Source organism: Oncorhynchus gorbuscha, linkage group LG08, assembly GCF_021184085.1.
Source record: "Oncorhynchus gorbuscha isolate QuinsamMale2020 ecotype Even-year linkage group LG08, OgorEven_v1.0, whole genome shotgun sequence".
Lineage (NCBI taxonomy): Eukaryota > Metazoa > Chordata > Actinopteri > Salmoniformes > Salmonidae > Oncorhynchus > Oncorhynchus gorbuscha.
In genome coordinates, this window is record NC_060180.1 from 70,145,675 (window position 1) to 70,165,862 (window position 20,188).

At 46.1% G+C, this 20,188-nt stretch overlaps 1 protein-coding gene across 1 annotated transcript in view; it reads right to left on the reverse strand.

Annotated features, from left to right (window-relative positions):
• Positions 1 to 7,672: 7,672 nt before the first annotated feature.
• gk5 (glycerol kinase 5) overlaps positions 7,673 to 20,188 on the reverse strand; it is a 28,619-nt gene continuing 16,103 nt past the window's right edge. The window contains exons 11-16 of the mRNA XM_046360494.1: positions 18,865 to 18,969; positions 18,541 to 18,635; positions 17,219 to 17,322; positions 15,846 to 15,905; positions 14,082 to 14,215; positions 7,673 to 8,540 (exon numbers count right to left, since the gene is read on the reverse strand). Coding sequence (XP_046216450.1) covers positions 8,368 to 8,540; positions 14,082 to 14,215; positions 15,846 to 15,905; positions 17,219 to 17,322; positions 18,541 to 18,635; positions 18,865 to 18,969 — 671 coding nt within the window. The 3' untranslated portion in view covers positions 7,673 to 8,367. The remainder of the gene's footprint in view (positions 8,541 to 14,081; positions 14,216 to 15,845; positions 15,906 to 17,218; positions 17,323 to 18,540; positions 18,636 to 18,864; positions 18,970 to 20,188) is intronic.

Sequence of the window (20,188 nt, forward strand, 5' to 3'; positions counted from 1 at the left end):
TTCGACCATAAAGGCCTGATTCACGCAGTATTCACAGTATTTGCAGTATTCACGCAGCAAGTCGGTTAGGACATCTACTTTGTGCATGACACAAGTATTTTTTCCAACAATTGTTTACAGAGAGATTATTTCACTTATAATTCAATGTATCACAATTCCAGTTGGTGAGAAATGTACATACACTAAGTTCACTGTGCCTGTAAACAGCTTGGAAAATTCCAGAAAATTATATCATAGCTTTAGAAGCTTCTGAAAAGCTAATTGACATAATCTGAGCCAATTGGAGGTGTACCTGTTGATGTATTTCAAGGCCTACCTTCAAACTCAGTGCGTCTTTGCTTGACATCATGGGAAAATCAAAAGAAATCAGCCAATACCTCAGAAAAATAATTGTAGACCTCCACAAGTCTGGTTCATCCTTGGGAGCAATTTCCAAACACCTGAAGGTACCACGTTCATCTGTACAAACAATAGTACGGAAGTATAATCACCATGGGACCACGCAGCCGTCATACTGCTCAGGAAGGAGACGCGTTCTGTCTCCTAGAGATAAACGTACTTTGATATGAAAAGTGCAAATCAATCCTAGAACAACAGCAAAGGACCTTGTGAAGATGCTGGAGGAAATGGGTACAAAGTATCTATATCCACAGTAAAACGAGTCCCATATTGACATAACCTGAAAGGCCTCTAAGCAAGGTAGAAGCCACTGCTCCAAAACCGCCATAAAAAAGCCAGACTACGGTTTGCAGCTGCACATGGAGACAAAGATCATACTTTTTGGAGAAATGTCCTCTGGTCTGATGAAACAAAAATGTAACTGTTTGGCCATAATGACCATCGTTCTGTTTGGAGGCAAAAGGGGGAGTCTTGCAAACCGAAGAACACCATCCCAACCGTGAAGAAAAGGGGTGGCAGCATCATGTTGTGGGGGTGTTTTGCTGCAGGAGGGACTGGTGCACTTCACAAAATAGATGGCATCATGAGGAAAGAAAATTATGTGGATATATTGAAGCAACATCTCAAGACATCAGACAGGAAGTTAAAGCTTGGTCGGAAATGGTTCTTCCAAATGGACAATGACCCCAAACATACTTCCAACGTTGTGGCAAAATGGCTTAAGGACAACAAAGTCAAGGTATTGGAGTGGCCCTCACAAAGCCCTGACCTCATCCTATAGAACATTTGTGGGCATAACTGAAAAAGTGTGTGCGAGCAAGGAGGCCTACAAATATGACTCAGTTACACCAGGTCTGTCAGGAGGAATGGGCCAAAATTCACCCAATTTATTGCGGGAATTTTTACTAGGATTAAATGTCAGGAATTGTGAAAAACTGAGTTTAAATGTATTTGGCTAAGGTGTATGTAAACGTCCGACTTCAACTGTATTTGGGCTGCAATTTCTGAGGTTGGTAACTCTAATAAACTTATCCTCTGCATCAGAGGTAACTCTGGGTCTTCCTTTCCTGTGGATGTCCTCATGAGAGAAGGTTTCATCATAGCGCTTGATGTTTTTTTCTTCTCATTGCTTATTTGAGCTGTTCTTGCCATATTACGGACTTGGTATTTTACCAAATACAGCTATCTTCTGTATACTCCCCCACCCTATGATAACACAACTGATTGGCTCAAACGCTTTAAGAAGGAAAGAAATTCCACAAATTAACTTTTAAAAAGGCACACCTGTTCATTTAAACGCATTCCAGGTGACTACCTCATGAAGCTGGTTGAGAGAATGCCAGGAGTGTGCAAAGCTGTTGTCAAGTCTCGTCTGGTTCACCAACTACTTTGCAGACAGAGTTCAGTGTGTCAAATCGGAGGGCATGTTGTCCAGACCTCTGGCAGTCTCTATGGGGGTACCACAGGGTTCAATTCTCGGGTCGACTCTTTTCTCTGTATATATCAATGATGTAGCTCTTGCTGCGGGCGATTCCCTGATCTACGCAGACGACACCATTCTGTATACTTCTGGCCCTTCCTTGGGCACTGTGCTAACTAACCTCCAAACGAGCTTCAATGCCATACAACACTCCTTCCTTGGCCTCCAACTGCTCTTAAACACTAACAAAACCAAATGCATGCTTTTCAACCGTTCACTGCCCGCACCCGCTCGCCCGACTAGCATCACCACCCTGGACAGTTCCGACCTATAATATGTGGACAACTATAAATACCTAGTTGTCTGGTTAGACTGTAAACTCTCCTTCCAGACTCATATTAAACATCTCCAATTCATAAACAAATCTAGAATCGGCTTTCTATTTCGCAACAAAGCCTCCTTCACTCACGCCGCCAAACTTACCCTAGTAAAACTGTCTATCCTACCGATCCTCGACTTCGGTGATGTCATCTACAAAATAGCTTCCAATACTCTACTCAGCAGACTGGATGCAGTCGATCACAGTGCCATCCGTTTTGTTACCAAATAACCTCATACCACCTACCACTGTGACCTGTATGCTCTAATCGGCTGGCCCTCGCTACATATTCGTCACCAGACCCACTGGCTCCAGGTCACCTACAAGTCTATGCTAGGTAAAGCTCCGCCTTATCTCAGTTTACTGGTCGCAATAACAACACCCACCCATAGCATACGTTCCAGCAGGTATATCTCACTGGTCATCCCCAAAGCCAACACCTCATTTTGCCGCATTTCCCTCCAGTTCTCTGCTGCCAGAGACAGGAACGAATTGCAAAAATCGCTGAAGTTGGAGACTTTTATTTCCCTCACCAACTTTAAACATCAACTATCTGAGCAGCTAGCCGATCGCTGCATCTGTACATAGCCACCAAATCTACCTACCTCATCCACGTAGTGTTTTTATTTTATTTACTCTTCTGCTCTTTTGCACACCAGTATCTCTACTTGCACATCATCATCTGCTCATTTATCACTCCAGTGTTAATCTGTTAAATTGTTAATTATTCGCTCCTATGGCCTATTTATTGCCTACCTCCTCATGCCTTTTGCACACAATGTATCTAGACTTTCTTTTTTCTACTGTGTCATTGACTTGTTTATTGTGTTATTGGCTTGTTTATTGTTTACTCCATGTGTAACTCTGTGTTGTTGTCTGTGTCACACTGCTTTGCTTTATCTTGGCCAGGTCGCAGTTGTAAATGAGAACTTGTTCTCAACTGGCTTATCTGGTTAAATAAAAGGTGAAATAAAAAATAAAAATGAGACCGATATTTCACCAGATGTATAAATGTGAAGCATTTGCTTGGCGTTCGTGCGTAGTGCGAGGAAGCCTAGCCTGCTTGGCTGGCTGGCTGGCTGGCTCTCTATCTGTCTCTCATACTATGCTACTGTAGCCTACATACTATGCTACTGTGGACTACATACTATGCTACTGTGGACTACATACTATGCTACTGTGGACTACATACTATGCTACTGTAGCCTATATACTATGCTACTGTAGCCTACATACTATGCTACTGTAGCCTACATACTATGCTACTGTGGACTACATACTATGCTACTGTAGCCTACATACTATGCTACTGTAGCCTACATACTATGCTACTGTAGCCTACATACTATGCTACTGTGGCCTACATACTATGCTACTGTAGCCTACATACTTAAATATTTGGTGCTTTTAACAATTGCCATTGCCATGGAAATACAGAATAACTTAAATACAATGTAAGCAGGCTGAGTAAGAGAGAGAGAGAGAGAGAGAGAGAGGAAGGGAGGGAGGGGGAGAGATAAAGATAGCACAGAATCCTATCACAGTAGGATTTGTGGACCCAAGGGAGAGTGAAGTACAGCTATCGAACATAATTACCACCAAGGCCACACTCCAAACCGTGTGCGGGTGTGTTGATGTGACCTTTAGCAAGGCACTTCATCTGCTACTGTTGTTTGGAAGTCAACGTGAAACAGGACAAATATCTGCAACCACCAGATTATTAGGGAAAGATAAGTCAGATGTACAACTGAATCTTCCACATTTGAACTGTGTCTTCTGCATTTAACTCATTCCCTCTTAATTGACATCCACGTCTTCGGCGCCCGGGGGAACAGTGGGGTTAACGACAAATTTTGACCTTGTCAGTTCGGGGATTTGATCCAGCAACCTTTCGGTTACTGGCCCAACACTCTAACCACTAGGTTACCTGCCGCTTCTCACTCAAGCACTCACACACTTAAGCGAATTGATTCTCTGGCACACAGAGTAAATATGTTTTGCCATATTGGGATTAGTGTATTGATTCATGGCCCAGGTCTCTGACTCTAACACATTTACCCTGCGACATCAACCCACAGGCAAAACAGGACCTGTGTGTATGTGTCAGCAAGAGGGAGATCATACACACTCACACTCCTCTCATTGTCTGCAGAGCCCTTCTCTGTGTGCCCAATTAGTCCCCCCCCACCCCGCTCTCTCTCATACCAGCACAATGAGCAAGAATACAGTTCATTTTTTCTCTCAATTCATCCGTCCGTTGCCATGGCAACAGTGACCGCATCACTGCCGCTGAAGAGAGCCAATCATTAAAATGGCATCTGAGGGCTCTATTTCCCACAAGTCTCTGGGTGCAAGTGATTTCCCATAAACCTCTGCTCTAAGCCAATTGACCAACTTTCTGTGGAACTGCCTTTCCCATGTTTTTAGGGGCTGACAGTCTCCTCTGGGAAGTGCATTTTCAATGTGTTCCATGCCAATGTTTAGCAGGACATCAACAAAAACAGTTAAAGCAGAAAGAGACAGTGATTCAGCACAGGCTAGTAATTGACCACAAAGTACACTCATTTATATCATGTAAGATTTTAATTTTACTATTAACCGTGTAACCATTATTACACAACACTATTCTCCCAATTGTATCCACAGACAAATGGTTAACGATGTATAGATAAATCAAAAATGTATCGTGCTTACAAGTAAGTACTTGGCAACTGTTTTAACAGTTATACATAAAGAGTAGGGTTTCAAATAGTCTTGTTCAAGTGTTAAAACATCAGCATCCTATTTGATAACATGTGATCTCCTTCATTTGATGTTCTTTGGGGGGGGGGGGGTTAGGCAGACAACAGAAGTGGAGAGAGATGGATAGCAATACAAAATACATTTGTAAAAATGTCACAAATATCCAATAGTACATTAGGGTATGGTGGCCCATAAGGGCCAGAATTAAGCAGCACAATCTCCATGTAGGCTGTTGGAAGCACTCAGTCCATTGAAATGGCAGAAACATAGACAACAGAGACTTTCTCTTAGTTCATAATAACACGGGGATAAAGTAACACTGTGCAATATTCCTCTCCAATAACAGTTCAAGTCTTTCCAGTTCATGTCAACCACAAGCACAATAATCAGTGTCTGTAAGAACATTAAACATACATAAAAATAAGAGTTTCCGATTCAAGCATGCAGGCAAATGAGGGTCGATTCTCAAAAGTATTATATTCGGTCATTCTATCAAATCCTATAGTCTCCTTGTCACCTTTCCTTCGTTCATTACGCTGCTCTGAAAAAGTTCTGGATCAGTGAAAACAAGTGTTCCAGTGGCCAACCGCCGTACACGACCCTCGTATTAGTGCAGAGACAGAGGAGAGTAGACAAGGAGAGGAAGCCTTTTGAGAGCCAACAGTATATGCATCATATGTGTAGAATTGTCCATGGTGTTCCTGAACTCTGTTGAAAAGCAGTGACAAGCTCCCTCTCCTGGACACGGGGGGGAACTGCAATGAGGCACTGACACGGTCTACCAACACTGACTGATTAAAAGATTGTGTGATAATTTACTTCATGCCTTCAGTATAATGCTTTAAATCTTGTTATAAGTATGTATGAGCCTTTATAGAGCCTTTACATGACATCCAATATGTTATTTCTCTCTATGTTTATTTATTTTATTGATTTATTCAACTAGGCAAGTCAGTTAAGAACAAATTCTTATTTACAATGACGGCCTCCCAACAAGCAAAAAGGCTGGGGACGGACTGGGATTAAAAATATATATTTTTTAATTAAAAAACAAATATAGGACAAAACACACATCACGACAAGTGAGACAACACTACATAAAAGAGAGAGCTAAGACAACATAGCAAGGCAACAGCACATGACAACACAGTATGGTAGCAACACAACATGACAACAACATGGTAGCAACACAACATGACAACAACATGGTAGCAACACAAAACACGGTACAAACATTGTTGGGCACAGACAACAGCACAAAGAGCAAGAAGGTAGAGACAACAATACATCACACAAATCAGCCACAACTGTCAGTAAGAGTGTCCATGATTGAGTCTTTGAATGAAGATAAATGAGAGAAAAAAACTGTCTAGTTTGAGTGTTTGTTGCAGCCCGTTCCAGTCACTAGCTGCAGCGAACTGAAAAGAAGAACGACACATATTGCTTTATTTATTTATTTTACGAGAACAAATTCTTATTTACAAATACGGTCTAGGAACAGTGGGTTAACTGCCTTGTTCAGGGGCAGAACGACAGATTTTTACCTTGTCAGATCATAGATTCGATCCAGCAACCTTTGGGTTACAGGTCCAACTCTAACCACTAGGCTACCTACCACTTTAAGGTCCAAGTAGGTTTTTATTCAGGGTCAGAACAGTTCAGATGCGTTTACACTCTAGAACTTGTCAGGGAGGTACTCCAATCCAGACTCAATCCAGAGAAGAAACTAACGTTAGTTTCTTCTCTGGTTAAGGTTAGGGTTAGGGTTAGGGTTAGGGTTAGGGAAGAAACTAACGTCAGCAGGCCTGGCGTTAAGCGTTTGGCCAGAGCAAGGAGTCTGGGTAACCAACCAGGCAATAGTACACCGTAGAGAGCAGTTACTGCTGATTTCTGAGAAGGGACCATTCATTCAATTTATGACCGTTTTTGATTACAATTAATATATATATATATATATGAAGGCCCACAGAAGGTGAGCCAATCTTGTATCTCATAAACCGTGTATTTATGGTCTCACTGGAAATACACAGAGTATTGGTCTCAATGGGAATCCATTGGTTCTAGCATGGGTGGATAGTAACCACCAGAGGTCACATGGCTTGGTTCAGTTTCCTCTTGTAGCTCATCTCCATTCTACATATTTGATCTATTCCAGTACTAGACACCAGGGTGGTGTCCATCAGACACTATGAAAACACTGGAACAGGGAGAGACTAGACACCTGGGTGGTGTCCATCAGACACTATGAAAACACTGGAACAGGGAGAGACTAGACACCTGGGTGGTGTCCATCAGACACTATGAAAACACTGGAACAGGGAGAGACTAGACACCTGGGTGGTGTCCATCAGACACTATGAAAACACTGGAACAGGGAGAGACTAGACACCTGGGTGGTGTCCATCAGACACAATGAAAACACTGGAACAGGGAGAGACTAGAAACCTGGGTGGTGTCCATCAGACACTATGAAAACACTGGAACAGGGAGAGACTAGAAACCTGGGTGGTGTCCATCAGACACTATGAAAACACTGGAACAGGGAGAGACTAGAAACCTGGGTGGTGTCCATCAGACACTATGAAAACACTGGAACAGGGAGAGACTAGAAACCTGGGTGGTGTCCATCAGACACTATGAAAACACTGGAACAGGGAGAGACTAGACACCTGGGTGGTGTCCATCAGACACTATGAAAACACTGGAACAGGGAGAGACTAGACACCTGGGTGGTGTCCATCAGACACTATGAAAACACTGGAACAGGGAGAGACTAGAAACCTGGGTGGGGTCCATCAGACACTATGAAAACACTGGAACAGGGAGAGACTAGACACCAGGGTGGTGTCCATCAGACACAATGAAAACGCTGGAACAGGGAGAGACTAGACACCAGGGTGGTGTCCATCAGACACAATGAAAACGCTGGAACAGGGAGAGACTAGACAGTTTAGTTCACAGTCGTGAAACGTTTAAAAAACATTTTCCTCGTGTGCTGTAATGAGTTAGGTAAGGTTGTATGGGGTCAAAATAATCTTGAGCGCCTGGCCAGGGCCTCAAGTCAAAAGGTCATAAGGTTCAGCAGCATTAGAGGACCACTCGGTCCTAAAACCCAGTTCCAATATTTTTCAAATGCATCCTCCTTCGTCCTATCCTTCCTTCCTTGACATAGTCACTAATATAACACAGTTGGATTATACTACATTTTACAGATCTAGTCATGTCAGATAAGTGTTTACTTCGAATAATACGATAAAAATAAAACTAAAGTATTTTCCCATCTGTCCAACCCATGGACAGAGAGATACTACTGAGAGGTCAGACATCATAGAGGCAGTCATTGGGCTTTGGCTAGCAGCACCAGAGGTCCCGTCTGTGCGTCCACCCAACTGTAAGCCTACGTCCGTCTCACTGTCCTATACGAGCCTCAGGGATTGCCGTACCAGTTCATGGAGCGTTTCAGCGCCTGTTCCCATCTCTGCAGAATGGGTGTGTACTCGCCCTCCGTGCCCCCATCACCCATTCTGTACAAATTCCGAGGTAGGAAGACTCGGTCAGTGCGCTGTAGTTTCTTCAGCTCCTCCTGACTCTTCCAGAAGCCTAGAGAGAGGCAGCGATAGAGAGAGAGAGAGAGAGAGAGAGAGAGAGAGAGAGAGAGAGAGAGAGAGAGAGAGAGAGAGGCGGCGAGAGAGAGAGAGAGAGGCGGCGAGAGAGAGAGAGAGAGGCGAGAGAGAGAGAGAGAGAGAGAGAGCGGCGAGAGAGAGAGAGAGAGAGAGAGAGAGGCGAGAGAGAGAGAGAGAGAGAGAGGCGAGCGAGAGAGAGAGAGAGAGAGAGAGAGGCGGCGAGAGAGAGAGAGGCGGCGAGAGAGAGAGAGGCGGCGGCGAGAGAGAGAGAGAGAGAGGCGGCGAGAGAGAGAGAGAGAGAGCGGCGAGAGAGAGAGAGAGAGCGGAGAGAGAGAGAGAGAGAGGCGGCGAGAGAGAGAGAGAGAGAGGCGGCGCGAGAGAGAGAGAGAGAGAGAGAGAGAGGCGAGAGAGAGAGAGAGAGAGAGGCGGCGAGAGAGAGAGAGAGAGAGAGGCGAGAGAGAGAGAGAGAGAGAGAGAGGCGAGAGGCGAGAGAGAGAGAGAGAGAGGCGGCGAGAGAGAGAGAGAGAGAGAGGCGGCGAGAGAGAGAGAGAGAGAGGCGGCGAGAGAGAGAGAGAGAGAGGCGGCGAGAGAGAGAGAGAGGCGGCGAGAGAGAGAGAGAGAGGCGGCGAGAGAGAGAGAGAGAGAGAGAGGCGGCGAGAGAGAGAGAGAGAGGCGGCGAGAGAGAGAGAGAGAGGCGGGCGAGAGAGAGAGAGAGGCGGCGCGAGAGAGAGAGAGGCGGCGCGCGAGAGAGAGAGGCGGCGAGAGAGAGAGAGGAGGCGGCGAGAGAGAGAGGCGGCGAGAGAGAGAGGAGGCGGCGAGAGAGAGAGAGGCGGCGCGAGAGAGAGAGGCGGGCGGCGAGAGAGAGAGAGGCGGCGCGAGAGAGAGGCGGCGCGAGAGAGAGAGGCGGCGAGAGAGAGAGAGGGCGGCGCGAGAGAGAGAGGCGGCGCGAGAGAGAGGGCGGCGCGAGAGAGAGAGGCGGCGCGAGAGAGAGAGGCGGCGCGAGAGAGAGAGGCGGCGCGAGAGAGAGAGAGAGAGAGGCGGCGCGAGAGAGAGAGAGAGAGGCGGCGAGAGAGAGAGAGAGAGGCGGCAGAGAGAGAGAGAGAGAGAGAGGCGAGAGAGAGAGAGAGAGGCGGCGCGAGAGAGAGAGAGAGGCGGCGAGAGAGAGAGAGAGAGAGAGAGCGCGGCGAGCGCGAGAGAGAGAGAGAGGCGGCGCGAGAGAGAGAGAGAGGCGGCGAGAGAGAGAGAGAGAGGCGGCGAGAGAGAGAGAGAGAGAGAGAGAGGCGAGAGAGAGAGAGAGAGGCGGCGAGAGAGAGAGAGAGAGGCGGCGAGAGAGAGAGAGAGAGGCGAGAGAGAGAGAGAGAGGCGGCGAGAGAGAGAGAGAGAGAGAGAGGCGGCGAGAGAGAGAGAGAGAGAGAGGCGCGAGAGAGAGAGAGAGAGAGAGCGGCGAGAGAGAGAGCAGAGAGAGAGAGAGAGAGGCAGAGAGAGAGAGAGAGAGAGGCAGAGAGAGAGAGAGAGAGGCAGCGAGAGAGAGAGAGGCAGCGAGAGAGAGAGAGGCAGCGAGAGAGAGAGAGAGAGGCGAGAGAGAGAGAGGCAGCGAGAGAGAGAGAGAGGCAGCGAGAGAGAGAGAGAGCGAGAGAGAGAGAGGCGAGAGAGAGAGAGAGAGGCAGCGAGAGAGAGAGAGAGAGAGGCAGCGAGAGAGAGAGAGAGAGAGCAGCGAGAGAGAGAGAGAGAGGCAGCGAGAGAGAGAGAGAGAGAGCAGCGAGAGAGAGAGAGAGAGGCAGCGAGAGAGAGAGAGCAGCGAGAGAGAGGCAGCGAGAGAGAGAGAGAGAGAGAGGCAGCGAGAGAGAGAGAGAGAGAGGCAGCGAGAGAGAGAGAGAGAGAGAGAGAGGCAGCGAGAGAGAGAGAGAGAGAGGCAGCGAGAGAGAGAGAGAGAGGCAGCGAGAGAGAGAGAGAGAGAGAGAGCGAGAGAGAGAGAGAGAGGCAGCGAGAGAGAGAGAGAGAGGCAGCGAGAGAGAGAGAGAGAGGCAGCGAGAGAGAGAGAGAGAGGCAGCGAGAGAGAGAGAGAGAGGCAGCGAGAGAGAGAGAGAGGCAGCGAGAGAGAGAGAGAGAGAGCAGAGAGAGAGAGAGAGAGCAGCGAGAGAGAGAGAGAGAGGCAGCGAGAGAGAGAGAGAGAGAGAGGAGCGAGAGAGAGAGAGAGAGAGAGAGAGCGAGAGAGAGAGAGAGAGAGAGGCAGCGAGAGAGAGAGAGAGAGGCAGCAGAGAGAGAGAGAGAGAGAGGCAGCGAGAGAGAGAGAGGCAGCGAGAGAGAGAGAGAGAGGGGCGAGAGAGAGAGAGAGAGGGGCAGCGAGAGAGAGGAGAGAGGGGCAGCGAGAGAGAGAGGAGGCAGCGAGAGAGAGAGGCAGCGAGAGAGAGAGGCGGGCAGCGCGAGAGAGAGAGGCGGCGCGAGAGAGAGAGAGAGAGCGAGAGAGAGAGAGGCGGCGCGAGAGAGAGAGGCGGCGCGAGAGAGAGAGGAGGGCGCGAGAGAGAGAGAGAGATGCGAGAGAGAGAGAGAGAGAGAGAGCGGCGAGAGAGAGAGAGAGAGAGGCAGCGAGAGAGAGAGAGAGAGGCAGAGAGAGAGAGCGGGGCAGCGAGAGAGAGAGAGAGGCGGCGAGAGAGAGAGAGAGAGAGGGCGAGAGAGAGAGAGAGGCGGAGAGAGAGAGAGAGAGAGGCGAGAGAGAGAGAGAGAGAGGCGGCGAGAGAGAGAGAGAGAGAGGGCGGAGAGAGAGAGAGAGGCAGAGAGAGAGAGAGGCAGCGAGAGAGAGGCGCGCGAGAGAGAGAGAGAGAGAGAGGCAGCGAGAGAGAGAGAGAGAGAGGCAGCGAGGCATCGAGAGAGAGAGGCAGCGAGGCATCGAGAGAGAGAGGCAGCGAGAGAGAGAGCAGCGAGAGAGAGAGAGGCAGCGAGAGAGAGAGAGGCAGCGAGAGAGAGAGAGAGGCAGCGAGAGAGAGAGAGGCAGCGAGAGAGAGAGAGGAGAGGCAGCGAGAGAGGCAGAGAGAGAGGCAGCAAGAGAGAGAGAGGCAGCAAGAGAGAGAGAGGCAGCGAGAGAGAGGAGGCAGCGAGAGAGAGAGAGGCAGCGAGAGAGAGAGAGGCAGCGAGAGAGAGAGAGGCAGCGAGAGAGAGAGAGAGCAGAGAGAGAGAGAGGCAGCGAGAGAGAGGAGAGAGAGAGGGGCGAGAGAGAGAGAGAGAGAGAGGCAGCGAGAGAGAGAGAGAGAGAGAGGCAGCAGCGAGAGAGAGAGAGAGAGAGAGAGGCAGCGAGAGAGAGAGAGAGAGAGAGAGAGAGAGAGAGAGAGAGAGAGAGAGAGAGAGAGAGAGAGAGAGAGAGAGAGAGAGAGAGAGAGAGAGAGACAGGGTGAGATTAAGTTTCTGTTGCAGTGATTCTAGGTCCCAAGAAACAAAGGGATATTCTGTTGAATCCGAAAATTAATCTTGATGGTTGTACAGTCATCTCAAACTGTGAAGGACCTCAGCGTTATTCTGGATCCTGATTTCTCTTTTGACGAACATATCACGATGGTGTCAAGGACAGCTTTTTTCCATTTACGTAGTAACATTGCAAAAATCGGACATTTTCTGTCCAAAAATGAGGCAGAAAAATGTATCCATGCTTTTGTTACTTTTTGGTTAGTCTGCTGCAATGCTCAACTTTCCGGCTACCCGGATAAAGCACTAAATAAACTTCAGTTAGTGATAAATACGGCTGCTAGAATCCTGACTAGAACCCCAAAAATGTGATCATATTAGTCCAGTGCTAGCCTCTCTACACTGGCTTCCTGTTAAGGCAAGGGCTGATTTCAAGGTTTTACTGTTAACCTGCAAAGCATTACATGGGCTTGCTCCTACCCATCTTTCCAATTTGATCCTGCTGTACATACCTACACGTACGCTACGGTCACAAGATGCAGGTCTCCGAATTGTCCCTAGAATTTCTAAGCAAACAGCTGGTGGCAGGGCTTTCTCCTAGAGAGCTCCATTTTTATGGAATGGTCTGCCTACCCATGTGAAAGATGCAGACTCGGTCTCAACCTTTAAGTCTTTATTGAAGACTCATCTCTTCAATAGGTCATATGATTGAGTGTAGTCTGGCCCAGGAGTGTGAAGGTGAACGGAAAGGCACTGGAGCAACGAACCGCCCTTGCTGTCTCTGCCTGGCCGGTTCCCCTCTTTCCACTGGGATTCTCTGCCTCTAACCCTATTACAGGGGCTGAGTCACTGGCTTACTGGTGCTCTTTCATGCCGTCCCTAGGAGGGGTGCATCACTTGAGTGGGTTGAGTCACTGACATGACTGACTGACTGTCTGGGTTGGCGCCCCCCCCCCTTGGGTTGTGCCGTGGTGGAGATCTTTGTGGGCTATACGCGGCCTTGTCTCAGGATGGTAAGTTGGTGGTTGAAGATATCCTTCTAGTGGTGTGGGGGCTGTGCTTTGGCAAAGTGGGTGGAGTTATATCCTGCCCATTTGGCCCTGTCCGGGGGTGTCCTCGGGGTATCATTATGCTACAGTAGTTTATGTGTCGGGGGCTAGGGTCAGTCTGTTATATCTGGAGTATTTCTCCTGTCTTATCAGGTGGCCTGTGTGATCTGAGCCCTAGGACCATGCCTCAGGTCTACCTGGCATGATGACTCCTTGTTGTCCACCTGGCCATGCTGCTGCTCCAGTTTCAACTGTTCTGCCTGCTGCTATGGAACCCTGACATGTTCACTGTGATTACTATTATTTGACCATGCTGGTCATTTATGACCATTTGAAAATCTTGGCCATATTCTGATATAATCTCCACCCGGCACAGCCAGAAGAGGACTGGCCACCCCTCATAGCCTGGTTCCTCTCTAGGTTTCTTCTTAGGTTTTGGCCTTTCTAGAGAGTTTTTCCTAGCCACCGTGCTTCTACACCTGCATTGCTTGCTGCTTGGGGTTTTAGGCTGGGTTTCTGTACAGCACTGTGATGTATCAGCTGATGTAAGAAGGGCTATATAAATACATTTGACTCCAAACCTCTAAACTCCAGCCGTTCAATGTATTTGATCTACTCGAGAGCGAGCAACACACACTGTCTGTAAAAACGACTGCCCAAGCAAACATATCCCTTATTCTGCCTCGGTCTACCTAGTAGGACTCAATACCATTCTGGAAGATCTACCTGTGTGTGTGTGTGTTCATGTCGAGTGTGTGTATATGTGTATGTCATGTGTGTGTGTGTGTGTGTGTGTGTATGTATGTGTTTTTAATTGTAATTTTACCTTTATTTAACCAGGCAAGTCAGTTAAGAACATATTCTTATTTTCAATGACAGCCTGGGAACAGTGGGTTAACTGCCTGTTCAGGGGCAGAACGACAGATTTGTACCTTGTCAGCTCGGGGGTTTGAACTCGCAACCTTCCGGTTACTAGTCCAACGCTCTAACCACTAGGCTACGCTGCCGCCCCGGCAGAGTGTGTGAGAGTGTGAGTGAGTCTGTGTCTGTGTGTGTGTGTGTGTGGGACGTACCAACTTCCAGTCCAGCAACGAAGGCTGCCCCCAGGCAGGACATTTCGTGTTGGGTCGGCCGAGCGACCTTCCTGCCAAACAGGTCCGCCGTCAGCTGCATGACAAAGTCATTGGTACAAATGCCACCGTCCGCCCTGCATACACACAAATAATAAATCAGACACACATGCACCTCAGAATATATAAATATCTTTGCACACTCCTGTCTCACACACACAAAACATTGAGAATTCATGATTGATAGACACATATATATACACACACACACACACACACACACACACACACACACACACACACACACACACACACACACACACACACACATATATATACATATACATATATACATTTTTATATATAAAAATACAACAGTATGTGGACACCCCTTCAAATTAGTATTTCAGCCACACCCATTGCTGACAGGTGTATAAAGTCGAGCACATAGCCATGCAATCTCCATAGACAAACATTGACAATATAATGGCCTTACTGAAGAGCTCAGTGACGTTCAACATGGCACCGTCATAGGATGCCTCCTTTCCAACAAGTCACTTCATCAAATTTCTGCCCTGTTAGAGCTGCCCCGGTCAACTGTAAGTACTGTTATTGTGAAGTGGAAACGTCTAGGAGCAACAACGGTTCAGCCGCGAAGTGGTAGGCCACACAAGTTCACAGAACGTTACCGCAGAGCTCTGAAGTGCGTAGCACGTAAAAATGGTCTGTTTTCGGTTGCAACACTCACTATCGAGTTCCAAACTGCCTCTGGAAGCAACGTCAGCACAATAACTGTTAGTCGGGAGCTTCATGAAATGGGTTTCCATGGCCGAGCAGCCGCACACAAGCCTGCGATCACTATGCGCAATACCGAATGCTACCTGCCCCAATGTATAATGCCAACAGTACGGTTTGGTGGAGGAGCAATAAATGGGTGTTTGTTTTTCATGGTTCGGGCCCCTTAGTTCCAGTGAAGGGAAATCTTCACACTACAGCATACAATGACATTTTAAACATTTCTGTGCTTCCAACTATGTTTGGGGAAGGTCCTTTCCTGATGTTTGTGTTTGGTTTTAGCCAGACATAAGGGGACACATCTCATTCAAAAAGTGGACTCAAGTTTGCTAAAAAAAAAAAAAAGCACCTGGAAGCACCATGTCTTGCTGGGTCATGCAGTATGACACGTGACGCAGCAAGACACGTGACGCAGCAAGACACGTGACGCAGCAAGACACGTGACGCAGCAAGACACGTGACGCAGCAAGACAAGTGACGCAGCAAGACACGTGACGCAGCAAGACACGTGACGCAGCAAGACACGTGATGCAGCAAGACACATGATCCAAAGCACACAATCAAGCCTACGTGAAAATGGCTAAAAAGTAACACATCTGAAATTTTGGAATAGCCAAGTCAAAGTCCAGACCTAATCCCAATTGAGATGTTGTGGCAGGACTTGAAACGAGCAGTTCATGCTTGAAAACCCACAAATGTTGCTGAGCTAAAGCAGTTCTGCATGGAAGAGTGGGGCAAAATTCCTCCACAAGCGACGTGAGAGACTGATCAACAACTCCAGGAAGCGTTTGGTTGGAGTCATTGCAGCTAAAGGTGGAACAACTAGTTATTGAGTAAAAGGGGACAAATACTTTTTCACGGCACTGTAGAGAGATCCGTAAAATCAGTAACAATCACCGATACATCAACACAATCTAAAGAATGGTTTGAGATGATCTGAAACATATAGGGAGGACTCTACTGTAGGCCTACCTGATCTTCCTGATGGGAATGTGTGTTTCTCTAAGCATCGTCTCATAGAGCTGCTTGTTCCTACGAAATGGCACACACACACACACACACACACACACACACACACACACACACACACACACACACACACACACACACACACACACACACACACACACACACACACACACACATCAGTGTATACCATCTTCAAATATACACGTGGACAGTTTATTATTAGGTACATCACCCAGTTCACGAAAATGGATCGATCCTACAAAAGTGAGTCATGTGGCCATGGCTTGCTATATAAAGCAGGCAGACGGGCATCGAGGCATTCAGTTACTGTTTGATTGAACTTTAGAATGGGTAGAATGGGTAAAATGAGTGACCTACTTTGAGAGTGGTATGATTGTCGTTGCCAGACTTTGAGACTTGTCCCGAAGCCACTCCTGCGTTGTCTTGGCTGTGTGGTTAGGATCATTGTCCTGTTGGAAGGTGAACCGTCACCTTTTGGCAAACTCCAAGTGGGCTGTCATGTGTTTTTTACTCTACCATAAAGGCCTGATTGGTGCAAAGTTGCAGAGATGGTTGTCCTTCTGATAGTTTCTCCCATCTTCACAGAGGAACTCTGGAGCTCTTGTCAGAGTGACCATCGGGTTCCTGGTCACCTCCATGACCAAGGCCCTCCTCCCCCAATTGCTCAGTTTGGCCATGTGGCTAGCTCTAGGAAGAGTCTTGGTGGTTCCAAACTTCTTCCATTTAATATTGATGAGGCCACTGTGCTCTTGGGAACCTTCAATGCTGCAGACATGTTTTGGTACCCTTCCACAGATCTGTGCCTCGACCCAGATCTGGAGCTCTCCGGAGAATTCCTTCGACCTCATGGCTTGGTTTTTGCTCGAACATGCACTGTCAACTGTGGGACTTTATATAGACAGGTGTGCCTTTCCAAATCATGTCCAATCAATTCAATTTAACAGGGTATGAATAATTATTTAAATAAGGTATTAAAATGTTTTTTATTTGTAATACATTTGCCAAAATTTCCAAAGAAAGTTTTTTTTTGCTTTGTCCGTTTTGAGGTATTATCTAGATTGCTGAGACAAATGTTTGACTTAATACATTTTTAGAACAAGGCTGTAACTTGACAAAATGTAGAAAAAGTGAAGGGGTCTGAATATTTTCCCGAAGGCACTGAACCTTCAGATAGATTACTTACTACTATTTTGGTCTTCAAAACACCATTTTGTCCCTTGTGCCCGCATTCATTTCACAATTAATTCATCTTTATCGATAAATTCAGAATTTATATTAATAACTTGACCAATATCGCCAACACACATCTACGCACACACGTAGGCACGCACAAACTCTCAAGCAAACACACTGACCTAAATGCAACAGACTCCAGAATGGCTCGGACCAGGTGACTCTTGGTTGTGGATGGTTTTAGGCCCATGAAAGAGGCGCATGCTTTGGGATCGTTTAAAGGAGCCTGGTGAACACACAAACACGTTAAACATACATAGTGAGGACACAACTCTAACACACCACAGCTAGGGCCCTACAAAATCTACCATGTGGAGAATGCAAACAGAATCACGGAATCAAGATATTCAAATGGACTTCAACAATACTCAAATAAATGTATTGAATTTATTACAAAATTAATTAACTTGCCCAAGTTAATCATGAGACATCAACAAAATGCAACAGTGATTTGTATTGTCCTGCAACGGCACAGCAATGTGTGTGTGTGTGTGGGTGGGGGGTACGTATGTCTAATCTTTGTGTAGCCGATAGCGATGATGCTAATGATAACCTTCTGCTAGCAGAGAAAGAAAGGCTTTCCTAAAAAACCTCCTCAGTTAAATGTAAACTACAACGTAGCCTATATGCCTGGCAGAATGAGATCAGGATTATTTGCATCAATCCAGTGGCCATTTTGTTTTGCAAACTCTGCAATCACATGATCGCCACAGAAACACAGCTAGCCAAACAACGGTTTCTGGCTGCTGCACACTTCCATTACAGGGTAACTACACCGAAAAATCTAAATGTATTTTTTTTACATTTTTTACATAGACCGCAAAAGTGGTCTCCTGATATGGTTTAATCATTGTTGTGGACATAGAACATCCAATTTAGTTGTTTTTCTATATATAAAAAAAGTGTGATTTAGAAAGGCAAAAACAGAAAATATTATGAAAAAAACTGAAAATTGTAAATACAAAACTGAGAAAACGGAATCAGGCAAAACATTGTACTGATTTTATAGGGTCCTACATATACATACACATATATACATAAATAACCAAACCCAAGAGCATATATAAACAACATTTCACACACATAAACAAAGGCATATACAGAAACACAACATTATTCCAGCATGCTCTGGGAGCGTAAACTCACATGAAATGAAACAAGAGACAAACTTACAAAAGCTGGTTGCACAAAGGTAGGCAGAGAAGGAAAAGACGACGTTATGACAACACTGTAGACACATTCATGATGACACTACTTCCAAGGTCACCCAGAAACACCCACAAAACCACAAAACTCATAGGCTGATGGCACACCCAACTGTCATTAACACTCTCACTGTGAAACCAATACACAGTATACGCGTGTGTGTGTGTGTGTCTGTGTCTGTGCAAGCAAACACACACACACACACTTCAATCATTCCTGTGCGCATACACACACTCACCTGCAGGCCACTAAACGAGGGAACGAAGCACACACCATCCGAGTTGGCCACACTGTTGGCCATGGCATCCGTCTCCCGTACATCTGAGAACAGCTCTGGAACGACACAACTGATGTCACTTCCTCTGACATCACCAAACTATGGGATAAATATGAACTTATATGCACGTTGCGTTTTCATGCCCTTTTTCTATCAAATATCAATATATGAATCAATATATGAATTACGCATGGTTGATGTCTTTCCCCTTACCTTTGAGAATATCCTAATTACAGAGCTCCTGGACTGTTGCCAAACAGGCATCATGCCAGTGGTCAGACTCACCCAGCTCCTGTGCCCACTTAATGGCTGTGCCAGTGTCTGCTGCATTGCCCTCTGCTAGATACACCACCTCTGGGCCGATCTTCCACCCCACAACAGGGTAGAGACCTGTACAAGCAACAGATTTCCATGACAACCTGGGACAATGTCTGAACTGCATACTTTTTGTTGTTGTAAAAGTGTCTTATTCATTGATATTGTTGTTTACTGAGCTAGAGGGAATACCACCCCCTCCAAAAAAATATTTGTGAAAAGAAAAACTAAATGAAAAGCCTGGGAATCTGAGTGGTATGTACTACAAAAGCAAGTTAGATCTTCTCTGAGTTTCTAAAGCTAACCAGCTTCACATTCCTTCTCAGGCTTCATCTGTACTACGATGGTGGATAATGCTCGTCCGCCTGAACCCCGAACTCTTCATTGAGACAATTCTGAAACATCACTCCATGGGGGAGTCAGAGCTAAATCTGAATTTGTGCCAAAAATCTTAATGAAAGAGAAGTGATATTGATAATTCAGCAGGCTGTGGTGTGAAATAGGCTTTTAGAAGGGCCGTCTTTATTTAGGTTATTGTTACATGCTTTCTTTAGTGTGGTTATGAAGGCACAAGCACCTTTGATCCCACTGCAATTGATAAAATAAGCTAATTGTATGGTCATACAAACGTTTTAGTACGGTGCATGAAGTTTCAAATGCATTCTGTCATTACTAAATGTGTAATGTGATAGGTAAATAGGCCCTTCTAAAAGCCTATTTCATACCACAGCATGCTGAAGCTCAGTTCTGGTGACTTTTCTGAAAAATGGACATTCAAATCCACAATTAATTAAAATAAAACGATGACACCATCTAAAAACATCATTTACACCTGCAGAAATGGTCCTGATAACATACTGGTAAAAAATGACATTAAAATAATGAACATATTGGATAAAGCCTATGCATGGTCTGTATTATCAGATGTGCTTTTAGCAATAAGCATTTTCACCTGTTGCCCAAGTGATGAAGAATGGTGGCTATAAAATGTACATAGACTGAAGCATGGGGCTTTTGTCCATTTGCATTTACCCGACTGGACGCAACATCCTGATTGTTATTATAATTAATAATAATTATTATTTTATTATAAATATTAATATATGAGTAATGATAAATTATTATTCACTCGAAAAATTCACGCAAAAAAAAGTTAATATTATAAATTATACAGCGGGCGGGTCTAATCCTGAATGCTGATTGGTTAAAAGCGCATTCCAGCCGGTGTCTATTCCACAAATTATCACCGGCTAAATGTATGATGTCAAAATGTACTCTGCTCCATCTGACTGCG